This window comes from Camelus dromedarius, chromosome 22 (genome assembly GCF_036321535.1).
Source record: "Camelus dromedarius isolate mCamDro1 chromosome 22, mCamDro1.pat, whole genome shotgun sequence".
In the NCBI taxonomy this organism is placed as follows: Eukaryota; Metazoa; Chordata; class Mammalia; order Artiodactyla; family Camelidae; genus Camelus; species Camelus dromedarius.
Window position 1 is genome coordinate 27,296,890 of NC_087457.1, and position 17,322 is coordinate 27,314,211.

Here is a 17,322-nt window from a genome sequence, read left to right on the forward strand (position 1 = left end):
AAATAGTTATAAAATCTTCAGACCTAACTATCAGGTCTTGGTGTGACCCTATTATGGCAAACTCAGCTGAAAATATCTAGTTGACTTCTATGTTTTATATATACAACTGTTTTGAAATAACTAATTTAAAAAAAACCAGACCAGTCATTGTTTTTTTGCTTTAGGCTACTCTTATTAATAGAACATAAGCTTGTCCATTCACTCCCTGACAGCAAACTGAGACAAAAGAAAACAGACTAGATTGAATCGTAATGCCCAGTCTAGAAGCAGGTCAGCAACAGCACAGTGAGGTAAGAAACGAGCCCAGGGCCCCTGGCTCGGTGTCCGTAAGTCATTTTGCCCTCCTGAAGAAGAACGTGGTGAACATCTGTGATTTCTCCTAACACCCATTTCCCTTTCTTTAGGCAAGAGCTCTGAATTTTCATTTGGGTACCCAGCTCTCCCCAAGTCTCAGTCTACATGAGTATTTCCCTTCATGTGTGGTTCAGAAATGTACATGGGACCTAACGTATTGAATCAGGGTGAATTTCAGGAACTGTCTAAAAAGAGGTTCCCCCGCCCCTGCACCCCCCAGGCTTGGAGCTGTAAGGCTGTGAGGCTGGGGTCTGCTGCATCTCTCTTGCCGCTGCTACAGCAGAACCCCTCTGGGAAAGGGGCCATCCCAGAAGAAGCAGAGTCAAGAGCTGGAGAGAAAAAAACAACAGGTCGTAGTGACATCTTTGGGGATTTTGCACCTGATCTCCTGGATTTTCAGTTCTAGAAGCCAGAGCACTGCCTTCTTCCATAAGCCTGTTTGGGTTGGATTTTCTGTCACTTGAAACTGAAAGAGATGTAGTTTATCCAGAGACATTAACTAAAAATCACACTATTTTCCATATAGTTGGGGGAAAAAAGGCTTGATAAGTAAATACTAGAATTAAGTGTATAGTGCTGGATTCTTTTTACACTAATTGACTTTTGTCCCCATAACTTTTATGCACATGAAAATATCTGAGCCAGAATTTCTGATAAGTGGATCTTATTACATAGTTTCTTTATTATAGTCACATTTTCATGTAGCTGTCTGTGGTTTTTCTAAAAATATGAGTTGTTAATTACTTGAAATTGCATATTTAGTCCTTTGACACAGATTTGAAATCATGTTTTAAGAAAATCCAATGAAACTGAGCTTTGAAATTTCATAAAAATTTATCAAAATATTGCTTTCTTAGCCAAAAGGCCACAAAGATGAAAAATGTCAAAATATTTCTCAATATTTCTAGTGGAAGAAAGATGAAACTATGCTAGAGGCTTATTTTTCATGGGGCTATATTATAATAATGCAATATATTGTATTTCTTCTCCTTCTGTCTCAAAGAAATACAGGCATAGTTTTTAAACCCCAGATTTTTAAAGTAGTATACTATTGACCTATTGTCCCAACATTATTTCTAGCCTCCAAAAAAAAAAAAAGTAAAAAACTCTTCCAGCAAAAATTCATGGCTATATGTTGAGACTTCATGAGGAATCTTTAATATGTTTTAAGATATATTTAAGAATTCTTATTCCATGGATTTAGAATGGATATGCATATGCTTGGGGGAGTAATTCAGCACAAACGATATTCTTGCACGTTTTCCCTTTATATCCATTTTTTAATATAAGCAGAAACTCCTTAAGAGTAAAAGTACTTCCACATATGTTTTATCTCCATTAATCTGGTAAATTAAGGGTTAAATGCATCTCACGGCTTGTCCTCCCCTGTAACGCTCCTACAGTGTCTTCCTTTAGGCAATATATAGCACAGTTGCCAAAGAGGACTGTTCAAATTTAGTCATTCATCTTTGTTAGTTTATAAAAAGCAAACGTACATCTGGCATGTAGTCTGCAGGTCATAAAACTGCATGAGATTGACACCTTCTGAACTAATCAGTTGGAAATGCATTTTTACAAGCCTCTCTGCTAACATCAATCAGAGAAAGAATCTCATTTTCAACAGCCAAGATGCAGGGACACACTGTTGGCTATTTTTCTGCAGAGTTTATCAGTAACTTGCCCAAGCAAGTGATGGATGGTTATGAATCTGGCTCCGTACAACTTAAGGAAAGATTTCTCATTCTTTGTCTGTGCTTAACATAGCTAGGGCTATCCAGTACAAGTAAGCTGATTACCCACTTGCCCAAATGTATGCTGTAGTAAAACTGTCTTTGTGGAATAGCTTCTCAAAATCATCAACATTCCATTTTAGTCTCAGGAATATTAGGTTGCCTTAAATTGATATTAGTACAGAAGCCATAGTTAATAGAACTAATCATAAAAAAATCTAAGGGAAAGCAGAAATGTTCAAAACCCACTGAATAACAATTTCGATGATCAGTTAAGAGACTTTCTTTCTCCAGTCTAGGCTTTGCAGTGTGAGTGGTACTTTGATATAAAGTAGAGAACATGGTTTATGCTTCCTTCCACGTAATCCTCAAATATTTTGCTCGAGTTATGATTTTAAGGCATGTTCTGATCTTTCCTAAAGCTTGCATTGCTTTTTTCTTTATTTTTTAAAAAAATTGAAGTATAGTCAATTTAAAATGTTGTATTAATTTCCAGTGTACAGCATAGTGACATATATATACACACACGCATATATATATATTCCTTTTCATATTCTTTTTCATTACAGGCGATTACAAGATATTGAATATAGTTCCCTGTGCTGTACTGGATATTACACAGGCATCGGAAACTTCACCGTCTACACCACCACGTGTACCATCTTCTCTGAACGCGCGCTGCTTCTGCATTTCCTGTTTCAGTGGATGGTTCCACCATCCACCCACCCAGTCTCCCCAAGTACAAACCTGAATGTTATCCTTGACTCCTCCCTCCCTCTTTCTCTGCACCTTATCAATGACCAGTTCCCCTTTTTCTCTACCCCAAATATCTCTTGAATCAGTCTATTTCTTTCCACTTCACTGAACCCACCGCTTCAGGCCACCATGGTCATCTCTTGACACGATCTCAACCAGAGCTTGGCTTCCCAGGCTCCAGTCTAGTCCCAGCTATTCCTTCTCGACACTAAAGTCAGAGTAATCTTGGGAGGAATCAAATCGGATTATTTCCCTTCTCTAGCAAAAACACCAGATATCAGAATATAGAGTGGCACTCAAGGGTCTCAGAGCCTTAAAATATATTATCCTGGCAGATGATTTGGGGGAGGAAATTACTATTTGTTTGAAAGACTCTATTAGAGCCTACTGAAGGGAGAGATTCAGGTTACTCCGAACTCTGGCTACCCAGGTTTCAGAGCATAGGACATCCCTCCCATTCTAGGAAAGAGAAGTCCAGCTTGTGCTCTCAGAAGCTTCCTGATCTTAGCAACTTCAGCATCAGAGTGGTTTCTGGGCTATGTGTAAGAAATGACTCAGTCTAGAGGGAGGCTGACTTGTAGGTGAAGATAAAACTGAAGAAGAAATATTTAGAAGCCAAGTTGAGGCCTGCGGTGTGGATCACTTGTTCGGAAAGCCTTTCTAATGAGGGCACGATACCTTCTTGTTCCCAAAGTGCCTAGAGGCCCTGTGTGGGGATGTTCACCGCGATTCTCTGGTCCTGTGACCACCAATTTCTGACTTCCACTGTGTGATTTAGAAACCTGCTCTTCCACAGCCTACCTCTGCCCCCAGGATCTGCTCCAGCAGCCTCCCGGGTACCGGGAGCTCAGCCTGGAGAAGTGATGGGCGGCACCTTGTTGATTCCACAGACAGCGGGGAAATTTGTCAAGACCTTGATGGAGGGTGACATTTTGCCTTAGTTCTGTAAAGCTAATGAGTCCGTATAGATGACAGCTACTTATTTGAGTCCTAAAGAAACAAGGTCCAACTGAACAGGTTGATTTCTTATGACCATGGAGGTGTTAAGAGAGTGGCTAAGTTCCTCCAGCCTTTTTTTTATTGGGAGCTATTCCTCCAGTTCCTCATCAGGAATTCCCTCCTAAGGCTGCTTTTCTTGAAGCATGTCAGAGACATAAAGAGGGGTGGGCTCCATGGGCAAAGAGGGACATCTGTTTAGTGAGCTCCAGAGATTGAGGATCATCAGACGTAGACAGTAGAGACGGGGCCAACTGGTTTGGTAAAGGAAGGTCTGTTTTGTAGGGGAAGGAAGATGCTTGGTGTAAGAACAACTATTTCACTACTTCCCCATATCTGGCTGTCCTTTCTAAAATTCTTAAATGTATCTTCTTTAGTTCTGGAACTAGTAATCAACTTTCTTTGTGCATGTGTGCGTGCGTGTGTGAGTGTTCTACAAAGCTCTTCAAATTGTGTTCTACAAAGCTGCTCAGACTAGACTGGCAGTCATTCGTATGACGTGCTGAATTTCTTTTGTAAAATATCATCACGTTAAAATTTTTTTACTTATTTAGGGGGGAGGTAATTAGGTGTTATTTATCTATCTTTTTTTAATGGAGGTACTGGGGACTGAACCCATGACCTCCTGCATGCTAAGCACGTGCTCTACCACTGAGCTATACCCTCCTGTCCCTTAATTTCTGATTAGGGCCAAATCAACCTCTTCGTCTTCTCCTCTTTAGCTACTGAAGGTGCTAAGTCAAATTACTTAGCTACTTTCTTGCTAATTCACCGTTCTGACACTAAACTTAGTTTAGACAACGGATCTGTAATGGTACAGTTACCATATGTCACAGAATTTCAAGTATAGTGCTTATTTTAAACATTCTGTTTCACTGTCCTCATATAATGACACTGATGTCCGTAACTGCCAGATTATGTGTCTCGAGTTGGGGTTTGGTGTGGAAAACACTGTCTCTACACACACAGCTCATGCTTAAGCTCAAGGAACCCTCTAGCCTGGGTTACAAGGCACCTGGCTTACAACCTCAGGGCATAATAAAGCTGGCACTGAGATTCCTTCTCAGATGATCAACAGAACGAGGTTAGGGACAGGAATACAAATGATACAAGCAGAGAATGCACAGGAGGTCCTCTATCAGCTCCGAATGCCCCTTGGAGAGGGACGCCTGGAGACAGCGCAGTTTCACCCTAATGAGAATAAACAAAAGGGGAACGAGGCCAATTCACAGCTGATAAATTTTGAGGAAAGGGAGGCACCTCCTTGGCTGACAACCACACTAACGAGCTGATTAGCCCCTAAATTACTCAGCAGCTGTCTCTGCAGACTTGGCCCTGCAGTTTGCTTCCTTCTGTGAGAGTCTGTAACCCCCTCAACGTCATCTTGCAGAAGACAAGTGTGAAATACCTGATCGAAGAGAAAGGAAAGCTGTCCTTCCTCCCTGGGTGATAGAAAACTATGGGGTGGGGGCTTCCTGGGAGAAAGGAATGGGAAAGCGACCACCTGGGCTGCGGGGAGCAGTGATGCTGCAGTTTCTGCGCCACAACACGCACGGTTACGAGGAGTTGGGGCAGTGACGTGTTACCAGGCGAGAAAGCTTCCGGGGCCAAGGACCACCTCCATCTATCAGGAGTGGACAGGAAAGGAGGCTTCAGCTCAGAACTTGGGGCCCAAGTTTCTTTTGTGTGTGTGTGTGTTTTATTTTATTTTATTTTTATTTTTTAACATTTTTTATTGAGCTATAGTCAATTTACAACGTTGTGTGGGGCTCAAGTTTCTTGAGAGTCCAGGTAAAAAGCAAACAGGAGAAATAATGAGCAGTCTGCTGGAGACTAGAGGGGAGAATTTCCAGCTCCTCACCAGGAAGAAGAGACTTTAGAGAGAATAGTGTTTGGTTTGAGAATGACTGTAGGTCCGGGTGTGCGTGCGTGTGCACGTGTGTGCATGAGTGTGCGTGCGCGCGCGCGCGCGCGCGCGTGTGTGTGTGTGTGTGTGTGTGTGTTTTGGGGGAACGGGGAGAGCTGAGAGCTGGTTCTGCTCACTCTGCTTCCCAGTGAACAGCACAGAGCAGGCCCCCTTCTCCTGTGCAGACATTGCATGTTTTACAAGCTGAAGGTTTGGGGCTGCCCCGCCTGCAGCAAGTCGATCGCGCCATGTTTCCAACCATACCTGCTCACTTTGTGTCTGTGTGTCACACTTTGCTAATTCTCACACAATTTCAAACTTTTTCATTCCTACTGTATTTGTGATGGCGATCTGCGATTGGTGATCTCTGATGTTACTACCACAACTTGCTGAAGGCTCAGAGAGCGGGTAACATGTTTTTTTTGCAATCAATATTTTTATAATAAGGTATGTACGTTGCTTTTTAGACACAATGCTATCACACACTTAGCAGATTACAGTGCAGGGTAAATGTAACTTTCATAAGCACTGGGAAACCAAAAAATTCGTGTGAGTCGCTTCACCGCAGTGGCCTGGAACCGAACCCACAACATCTCCGAGATCTGCCTGTCGTTAGGGCCACTCTACTTAGAAACAAAAGGCCATTCAGTCTTCCCTGACCACCTTTTAGGAATTTCACCTTGTCAAGGTGAGCACTTTTGAAAGCAAAAGAAGGAAACTTGGATAATAAGAGCCGCTACTTACAACATATTGTGTCCCCGGCAAGATGCTAAGTACTTTACATTCTCTCACTTAAACCTTTCAGAAACTCTTTTATTCCTATTTCATACATGAAGCAATTGAAGTTTAAAGAGATCAGACTCTTGTGTAACGTCAAATACGTACCACGAGGTGGACTGAAGATCTGACTGCAAACCTGTACTCTTAACCACCACTGAACGGGACATTCCCAAAAGGGCAGGGGGGATGAGGGGCAGGGTGGGGAAATACGTCTTCATCCCCAGAGCAAGTGAGCACAGAGCTCCAGACAGAAACTACATCCTTTCAAAAAACTCAGTCCCAAAGGGGCCCCAACACTGAGCCGCTACAGGGGCAACACCCCTATCACTGCAGATGGAACCACCAGCTCTCACTCTCTGTTTTCTGAAACTGAAACACAGTAGCATGGAGGATGTGCACAAGGGGGCCAATAGTTATTTCCTAACCGCGGGCTTACGTGGGGTGGAAAATCACAGTCCTTTTCACAGGGTACAAGGATTAAAAAGACACCACAAGGACAGCTTCAACGGGCCTGCTCTCTGTTCCTGCTCTGTTTTTTCCATCCAGGCCTTCCAACGGAAGAGCTTGGGAAATACCTGGCATCTATCTATGAGACTGTTTAGTTATTAAAACACTGCTTTTAAAGCTCCCAGTTCACAGGGTCCTAAAGGCTGCAGTGCAGGGAACTGTCACCTGGAGATTAGGACAAGGAATGGGGAACGATGTACATTATACAACAGCCTGGTGATCCTGCCTTACCCCTGAACGATAATAATCTTACACTCGTTTCACGGAGAATGGGGAGCCAAAGCACTCCATCAGGGCTCACACATTTTTCAATCCCTCTAATCTATGGGGATCCGATTTTTTTGGGGGGCAACAGATAACCGCGTAGCCGCGGGAACTTACAAACCTGGGTTCTGGCGCAGGCTCGCTTTCCCGCTCAACACCTCTTACCTCCCTCGTTGTCCTTGCTGTCGGCGCAGAGGGTCTCCATGGCCACGTCGCAGCCTGCTCCTCTCCAGCCCGGCTGGCAGACACAATGCCAGCCGTTTTGGTCCAGCGTGCATCTCCCATTGCTGTTGCACAGACCGGGACAACCCTCTGTCAAAAGAGACAAAGAGGGAGAGCACCAGCGGTTTTGAGTATTGACGGTTTTTGCGCCTCAGATAAACAGATGAGGGACACTGAGTGGGAACAAGGCCTTTTGAAACAGCACAAAGACTGTAATTGCACATGGATTGAAACAGCAACATTATCTAAGGAATCTAATTCTTATCCAAGTGGCATCTTTGATTGGCCTGACCCTTGAGACACCACTTACCTGTGCAGGACAGAAACATCTGCAACGATCCACTAAATTGCTGCAGGCCAGACAAAATTAACTCAGTTTTTTTTTTTTCCCTTCCCTTTAGCAAAGCAACAAGGTTGATTGTAAGGTGTGGAAAAAAAAAAAGGTCTCAACAAGATCATTTCAGAATCTCCAGTATATGGAGATTTTTAATCTGCCGTAACCATTACTGGTCACTGGTTAGTACGTGGCTTCTTAAAAGAGCCTTGTTGCTTTAAAAAATTCCCTCTAAGTTCAAAAGCATGGAAGCGGGTATGCGGATATGGATGATGTTAAAAAGAGCGCATTAATTTTATCTGGCCTCAGAGTTGCCGTATATATTCATGTGAAATTACAGTGCATTAAATAATTGCACAAAGTATAGGCCACTATCAATGACTATACTTTATGCCGAGAGTACATTCCTTTTCACAGAATAAGCAAAGCCCAGGAAATAGTGAAGCAGCTTAGCATCTATTCTAACAAACATCAGGATTCAGGCTGCATACGGATGGGACAGGACCGACAGGATTTCCAACTAAACGTCATCGCTGTGCATATCTGATTACTTAGGACGGACAAAATGAAATACCATAAGGACCACAGTAAAACATCGATAGACCGAACAAAAACACGGTAGTGACGTGCTTCAAGACAGAGAGCGAAGAGTGATATTTTGTGACAATCTCCCTAAAGCTTTTATGCTGTTACCTTTATATCCTATCTTGTCTGCTTTTATGGGCAAGGAGGGAAAATTTGGGAAACAATGAAAATAATTTAATATATCCGAAATCTATAATTGTTTCAGTCTAACATGACATTAAAAAAAAAAAAACAAATTTTGCCACTTTCTACTGATGATAACTGGCATGCAGCCAACATGATCTGTTTATGAGGATGACACTTGGGTAGATTCTGGTGCTTCTGGCTATGAGTGTGGTATGACACTGACAGAAACGAGGTTATCAATGCCCGAAAACTGCAAGAATAATTGGCTATTAATCAGATCTCTTTGGGTAGGATTATTTATAATTTGGTATAAAATATATGTTAGGAAAAATACTTGCTCGAGCAGTTGGGGTTTGTTACACAGTTTCCTATAATTTGAATGCTACTCTTGTTTTAGTGACAAAATTTAAGGGAACAATCGGTTTAAAGATGTTTATTTTAAGTCGGTATTAAGAGAATTATTCATACGTTGGCTTCCCCTCCTCCACTGTGGAACTTGAAATGAAAATATCTCAAAGAGATTCTCTGTCTCTTAAGATTAGAGTTAACAGAGGGAAGACCACGGTGACAGGTCCCCCGCGGCCAGGTGTAATGAAATGATGCTTTCGGACGTCATTAAGTCAGGATAAGATTAATTCTGCTGCTGCTTTTCTTTTCTTTCCGACAATTACCATCTGTATTTATGGACTATCCCATACATGAAAGGTGAATTTTCCTTATGGATGTTTTTGTTTTGTTTTTTAATGAAAAAGAAAGATTTAATTGCCCCCTTGACAAAGAGGTGCAGCCGCTGAATGCGTGCCCACAAGAGTTACTACACGAAAGCCTGGATATTGCCATGAATATTTTCGTGTTCTAATGAAAAGCACAAACAAGGCATAAAAAATAGGTACTTTGAGGAAAAAGGGACAGGGAGGTTTCTGAAAATACGTTTTTCACTTATTTCTGTGATAACTGAAGACACAGAATCTGCTGTTTTCTGCCGAGTGCTGTTATCATTTCTGTTTTCTAGAATGCACAGTAGTTTTTGTTTTTTCTTAGAAAATAACAAAACATAAATTATGATAGCACATGTATTTTGAAACATTTAGAAAAAGCCAAAGAAGTTTCCATATGAGGATAAATGAGATTTCTCTCAACATATGTTAAGAATCTTCTTTAGATTGACAATTTCTTATTCTGTGATAAAAGAGTAAGCATTTGTGAGCCTTTAATTCAGAATTTAAAGCTTATGAGCTGAATTGCCAACAATGAAGATCTTAAAGCAAAAAAAGTAAAACACAAAAAAACCCGTAAACAAAAAACAGCAAATGTACCGTTATCTTCAGTTTCTGGTTGCAGTGAAAACTAATGAATGCTTTTACATAGGAATGAAATCTGTGATAACCCAAAATTATAAAAATGAGACACAGACATTTAAGTCTCAATACTTTAAATCCAAAGGATTTCACATAATGTAAGCCTGCTTTATAATTTACAAAAATATGCATGAAAAACAGTCGATGTTCATACCTAGTGCAACCTAGTACACGGTTATATAGAGATACATACGTAGACATGTCAACAAAGAGCAAGAATACAGTACCTTTAACTATCTTATCCAAATAGTGAGCTTGAGAAATTAAAAAGGAAAAAAGAACAGACAGACATTTCAGAAGTGTCACATGGGACAAGGAAATTTTCAGAATTTACATGCAAATTGAGTAGCTGCAGCTGACATGAGACTCACATCACACGACAGAGATGCACTTCGTATCTTCTGAAAGTGCAATATATTCACGCTTTAGCAAACGCAGTCACGATTCCAGGAGATACTTAGCATTGTCAGGAAAAGTATGCAGGTAAACTAACCCTTTTTATTTTATTTTTTGCAGATTATGTAGAACGTACCCACCCTGATCCTTCTTAAGAGTATACTTTCGTAGCTAAGTAGAACAAAGGGAATCAATTCTTTATTATTAAATAATTTTGGAAATTTACAAACATGAGATCTACAGATAAACCTACTTTTTTTTCTGGGGTGGGGGTGGTGAGAAGATAATTCCATTTTTTAAAGTTTGTCTTTAACAAACTAGTTTCATTAGGGTTACATGGTGGAAGGGCAGAAAAGATACACAGATGCCCTGGAGGGACCATTTACGTCTATTCTGATGCCGTCTGTCTTCAATCTAAGAGATAAACCTACAGAAATCCTACTTATTTGCCTTCTCTTGAGTTACTTGCATATTTACAAACAATTAAATGTTGATGGTTAATAAATAAGCAAAAAAACAAAAAACAAAAAACCCTGAGGATCTTTGAGCACATTTAATGTAGTAGTGTGAAAAAGGCTGGTGTAAGTTCTTCAGAAGACGATTACCCGGTAGTGCCTCACTACATATCAGATGGACAATGATGGATCACACATGGAGTCCATTAGGAAATACGGAATGTCCTAAGATCCTGTTTCTTTTCAGGAGTCATACAGGAATAGGCTCCGGTTCTCACAAGAGCTTTGCAGGAACAGTCAGGATTGAGACGGAAGTCTCTCACTGTCCCTGTCCGTTTACTCTTTCGTGAGGTTACAGTTAGCCTACACCTTTCCTTTTGCACAGAAACATAAATACACACTCCCTTCGCTCAATGGAGAGACCTAATATATTCTTAATAAGCCTCAAATCTTCTTGCTTTGTCAAAATTCATACATCTTTAATGACCTAAAATTGCTTTTCAAAGATGCTCCTGTTGATTATTTCTCATTACTGACATATGCAAGTAGCAGCAGAACTCTGAGCAGAATGATTTAAACCATGACTTTCAGTTGAGCTCGTCAAGTCTGGGAGTTCAGTCACGTGCGTAAACAAAACCATAAATGGTTCTGACACATCTGTACCGTGAACATAAAAGGATTCTTCACTTTGCCGCAAGATTCCATTAGAGGCTCCTGAATTGCGTTTAACAAGAAGCATGGTGATAGCTAATTGACAATATATTGCAGAGGAAATTAAGGCGAAGAAGAAACAGTGTCAGACACTACTCCGAAATTATGATTGCATAAAAAATAATCCTGTTTTCAAATGTTAAAATGAAAATGTATTATTGTATAACCTCATTCATATAACTTAATAATTCCTTCCGAACATTATATAGTCCAGCACAGTCTCATAATAGCTCAATTGATACTGATGATAAACAAAGGGCCATTAAACATTCTGGAGTTTCTGGGTCAGACAGGGCAGTATTTCTGAGGGACTTCATAGTTTATAAAAATTAATTACACTGATCAGAGCTGAAGAATAATATTTTGGCTTCTACACCCGGTCCACTTCAGTTAACACAAGCAACATGAAGAATGTAATCAGTGCTGATTTAGATCAGTAGTTTTAAAGAAGGAATAAATTAGAATCCAGCCAATTCCATTATTTTAGCAAACAGAATCCGTTATGCAAAACAGTGGACTGATTACAAGGTAAAGGCTGGTTTGTCATGGGGTCAAGAGAGCATCAAAAGTGGAGCTGAAATTAGAAAATACATTAAAATATATAGCAGGTCAAATTTTATAGAACATTTTATTTAAATATTTAAATAAAAATATTTAAAACCAACTGTAAGAAAAAGATCTGTGCTGAGAAAGATACCAAGATTTGTCATTTGCATTTTATACCACAGGGAATAATTGTGAGGCTGACAGCTTGAAGAGGGAAGGGGGAAAAACACCCTCGAACAGTAAAATTTCCGACTATACCACAAAATCCTGGTTCTAAATGATGGCCTCGAACAGTAAAATTGCCGACTATACCACAAAATCCTGGTTCTAAATGATGAAGTTAAAAGATGCCAATATATGAGGTTCAAATAATTATTAAAAAATAGTAATTGCAACAACGGAACCATCATTACATAAACCACTACAGGAATTAATCAGACAAATGCTGGCATGCTTGTAAGAAGCCATTAGGAACAATAATCGTAAAAAATAATAGAGTATATTTAAAAATTAATACACCTACAATTGCTGAAATGCACATTAAGTTGCAAAAAAATTACTTTGGAAATGAACAAGTAGGTTCTGACACTAAAGGAAAGTCATTCCTCCTAGATACTAAGAAGTTTTAAATTTGTTTTATAGAAGAAAATTCTTATAAATGTGAGTGCTGGACATGTAAAATGGAGCCCTTTAAAAAGCTATTCCCCAGTAAAATGTGTTCAGAAAACAGTTTCCCTGGAGTTTCAATTATTTATCTTTTAAGGAGACCCACGTGGGACACAAGGGGTGGGTATTACTGTATATCCTGTAAGACAGTGGTGCTTAAATCTTTTCAGGATCTCAGATCCTGAGAAAAGTGGTGAGACTTATGGAATCTACCTCCCTCAACCCCGGAAAAAATGCATACATGCCCACAAACACAAAATGCTGCTTATGATTCCAGCTTTCCATGAATCCTGTTCTGGTTCCATAATTTGCAGATTATGAACACCCGGCGGATGTATTAACGATTCCCAAATTTCTAGCTCTAAGTGCTGTATATGATTCTCTCATTTAATCTTCACCACAACACTATGATGTAAATACAGTTGATACAGTACAGATGAAGAAAGGAGGAGAGAGGCAATTTGTGCAAGGGTATTATTGGTTACCAGTCTAGGCTGTCTGGCTCTAAAGCTTGCTCTTACCCACTAGGTCATAATGCCTCTTCTTGGACATTTAGAAACAAATTTTTTTTTTTCAGTAGAAGAAATGGATGAAAGAAGCTCATTAGTACCGTGCAATCATTCCTGACCTAACAGGAATTTAAGCTGATACTTGTTTCCAAAAGCCACAGAGTAGTACGACCATCTTTTCAGTATCTTCTACATGGCATCCCGGCAGAAGTGCCAGGTGGATCTGCCTTAAATGGCAGAATGCAGGTGAATGTCTTTAAATGCCAGGGCTTGTCTTGGCCTTAAATGTCTCTTTCAAAATACAATCAGATATACAGTCACTTCTGGAACATAACCAATGGAACAGCTGCTCGGGTTTCAACGCATGTGTTGGAATTCCTTGGTCAACGTGCTGGTTCAGGCAGGCAAAGGCTCAGTGAAATCTGAGATGTGGGAGAAAGGTCTGGATCATCAAAAGCATTTTTATTATACGATTTAGCTCCTTAACATCCAGGCTCACCAAAGCAAACGACTAGAACCGTATCCCTCTCACACACTCCCCTCTGGAATTTTTTTTTCTTTTTTTCCCTCTGGAAAAATTCTTTCTCTTTTCAAGGCAACTATTTACATTATTTCCCCCCTGACGTTTGGGGAAGATGGGTGGAGGTGCACACAGAATGATTTGCTCTTGTCTGTGCCCCTTAGTAAAGGACCTGGATTCTAAGGCCCCCTCGGAAGGAGCTCGCTCATATGTGGTCTTCTTGTATCTTTTCAACATGCAGAGCAGGGAGGAACAGCGTCTTTTTGGAAATTCCACCTACAGGCTGTTGCCTCATCTGTTTATCCGTCAAAATTATGGGCAGCCCTCCACTCTCCATTGCCTCCAGTTAACTGATTCTTCCTGTCCTCCCCCAAATATTTCTCAGGGAGGAAGTCTAGGAGTATAAACACCAGGGTCAAGGTCAAAGGAGACGAGAAGAACCCAGAGCTAGCTGTGATTCACTTCAGTTAAGAGATTCCATGAAAACACAAGGCTTTATGCGACTCAATGTGTAAATCTCCCCCGTTAGAGATGCAAAGTCCATGGCCGTGCTGACTACCGTATTCCTATTTCCTGGCTTATAACGGGCTCCTAACACCTGCTGAACAGACGGATAACGTGTGCTTATGAGGGTGTTCCTACCATGTCCTACGTGTGTTTGCAGCTTTTGAAGAAATTCTATGAATAACGCGGAGGCTGCCCTTGGAGAAAGAAGCACATGTGAGCAACACCTCATTTACAGCATCCTTCCCCTCTCCTGCATCCATCTGTTCCTCTCCCCTTGCCCTATCCATCCATCCTAATCACACACAGTGGGTCAACAGCAGCTGCAGTTTACTCACCGCTCCTATGCGCTGAAAACGACGCTGAGTATTTTACATGAATGGGCTGATTTCATTTTCACTGCCCTACGAGGTAGTAGGTGGTTTTATTATCTTCCCTATTTCACAAATGAAGAAACTGAGGCACAGGAAATTAAGTGACTTCTTCAAGGTCACAGTGCTAGCAAGTGTCCAACACTGCAACCACGTGCTCTGAGACCACAGTCCACACACTTAACAAAGAAGCTGTATACACAACTCAAAGAAACAGAACTGTGCACCCGGGCAAGGCAGACTAGAAGCGGCACCTGTTTTGGGGTTGGACCAAGGTGAAGTTACCTGGATGAAAAAATAAGACAAAAAAAAGTGGCAATCCTTAATTTCACATTACAATTTAGGGGGGAAACTGGGAAGTAAGATTAAAACCCAAATAACTTGAAATATTAATCTGTCAACACAGCCTCAAAAAAGGAGGCTAGCTTATGCAGACTAAAGAAAGCTTTATGATGAGAACTGCTGTCACTGGCTCTGAAAAACCCAAAGTTTGGAAGACCAACTGGCGGGATACGAAAGCTGAGGGATAAAGCCAAGAAAAATTAAAACAAGTGAGTCTGAAAAATCAAAGAACAGCAGCAGTTCAGTTGATGTCTGCTGTGTGAGAAACACCTGCTGAGCCATAGTTCCAAAGAAGGTCATGTAAAAAAGAGGTCAATATATGCGCCCATTGGGGGAGGGGAACTGGAGTACATGGAGGTCTTCGTGGACCAAGATTAATTCCACATTTGCTTTCCTTTGACTGTCAAATTGGTTATTCAAAACACAGAGGAGAAACAAAGGCAAACCAAGTTGGTTGTATCGAAATTAGGCAGCTCACAAGGGAAAATATAAATAGCGTGACTGTACGTACGTAGTCGCTGATGGCATATTATAACCCATTCACACTGATTCTGCTGTCCACACTGTGCTTGGCTGGAGCATATTAAACAGAGTATCTTCACTGGGCTATTGAATTCACTCCTGGGTACAGCCTAGACACAGGCAAACAACAGAATCCAGAATGCTGGAACTATTTCTCAGTTTAATTACAACAATAAAATCTTAGAGACCCATCTTCGAAAGAGGATAATTCAATCAGATGAGCACATAATAAATAAAACACATATTCTTCACTATGGCAAATCCTGCAAAGTCCTTGGAGTCGAGGACAAATTTTTATTTAGCATTGTGTGTTCCATAATGGTTTATAACACAGACTTAAAAAATGATTCGCATTAGTCTCTCATTAAATTTGTAAGTAGGTATCATTCTTACGATTATTCATGTACCAGTTCCTGCAGGATGACAGGAAAGCTATAGTCTGCAAATAAGTACATATTAAATCCATTTATTCCAATCAGCAACTGTTTAAATCAGCGTACAAACTATATACCCATTGATTTGATGTTCCTTAATTGGTACACACTGCACTGTTCTATTACTGATTACCCTGTCATAAAAGATTATGACATGGACATTAAACACTGTAAAACAATTTACTCAGGCCCCTTAAAATTATGCCCTTCCTCACCATAGAATTTTCATTCTAAGATTGGGATAAAACATTGCAAATATTTTATCCTATTTAGGAGAGCCAATTATTTCGAATTTTAACAACTAGCAAAGTGAGTTTTAACAACTACATTGTGTGTGTGCTTGAAAGAGATTTTGTTCCCCTAAAACTCGTAGTATATTTTCAAAAACCTGCTTCAAATAAATTGTTTTTGAAAGTTGGAATATTTCATTCTTTTTATAAATTGGAAATTTACTGAAAAAATTATCTATACAATACACTGCTTCTTGCAAACACCATACTTCAGTGTGGAACACTGTTTACACCAAGACATTCCAAAAGAGTGAAGTAATTTTTTTTTTCCTGATTTAAGTCCGCCCAGAAAAAAAATCTAGACTCTAGGGAAAAGGTACATTTGAGACAAACGAAATTTTATCAAGTCAGCACTGCTGAAAAGTGCCGTGATTAGCTGCAGAACTTTGTACCGTCAACTGGGAGAATAATATTTGGTATTTTCCTTCCGTTTAGAATTTCATGCCTTCCTGGAGACTACGTCTACATAATGGCGTAACACTGGGGCGGTCAGAAGGCAGACAGCTCGCTCACCGATGCTGGCACGCGCACGGTCCGCGGAAGAGACGACTATTGCTGGGCGTGTGGTACCCGCGTTCTGTGGGAGTCCTTGCATATGGTGTGACTTCATCTACTGGACCACGTACATAAACATGCAGTAACATATGTCTCCTTTAGATTTTCACTCCCTGTTAGAGTTCAGTGAATGACATAAGCAAAGCCACATTTTCTCACGATTTCCTAACTTTAAAAAAATCAGGTATATATATCTTAGTACTCTGATTTCGGGAACTAAACTATCCAGAGACAGCTCTTCACATTACTAAATAAAAATCAGAACGCAAGTATATTTTATGCTAAATAAATTTTTGGCTCCTTCACATTCTGATATAATGAATATGGTTATAACAATTATCAAAGTGGCGTCTGTGTAGTGCTGATATGTCTTGTGGCAGGAAACCATAAAAACGATCTACTGTTGGTCAGTATCAATGAATACAATTTCTTGTCTAGTATCATTACTTTTGTCTATTCATAAAATTTACTATTTAAGAAAATTTATAGAATAAGGCTTGTCAATAAGTATGTAAGATATACTGGGTCTTTCTCTTGTCATTTTTTTTTTTTTTACTATATCAAGAAAAGTAATAAACAAAGT

At 40.2% G+C, this 17,322-nt stretch overlaps 1 protein-coding gene across 5 annotated transcripts in view; it reads right to left on the minus strand.

The window, feature by feature from the left end:
- The window catches only part of TENM3 (teneurin transmembrane protein 3), a 2,090,952-nt gene that overhangs the window by 62,730 nt on the left and 2,010,900 nt on the right, over positions 1-17,322 (minus strand). For 3 of the 5 annotated variants that reach the window (XM_064477577.1, XM_064477581.1, XM_064477580.1), the window contains 3 exons: positions 10,146-10,172; positions 8,543-8,560; positions 7,459-7,605 (listed from right to left, as the gene is read on the minus strand). In XM_064477577.1, coding sequence (XP_064333647.1) covers positions 7,459-7,605; positions 8,543-8,560; positions 10,146-10,172 — 192 coding nt within the window. The remainder of the gene's footprint in view (positions 1-7,458; positions 7,606-8,542; positions 8,561-10,145; positions 10,173-17,322) is intronic. The other 2 variants (XM_064477579.1, XM_064477578.1) reach the window with 1 other exon arrangement.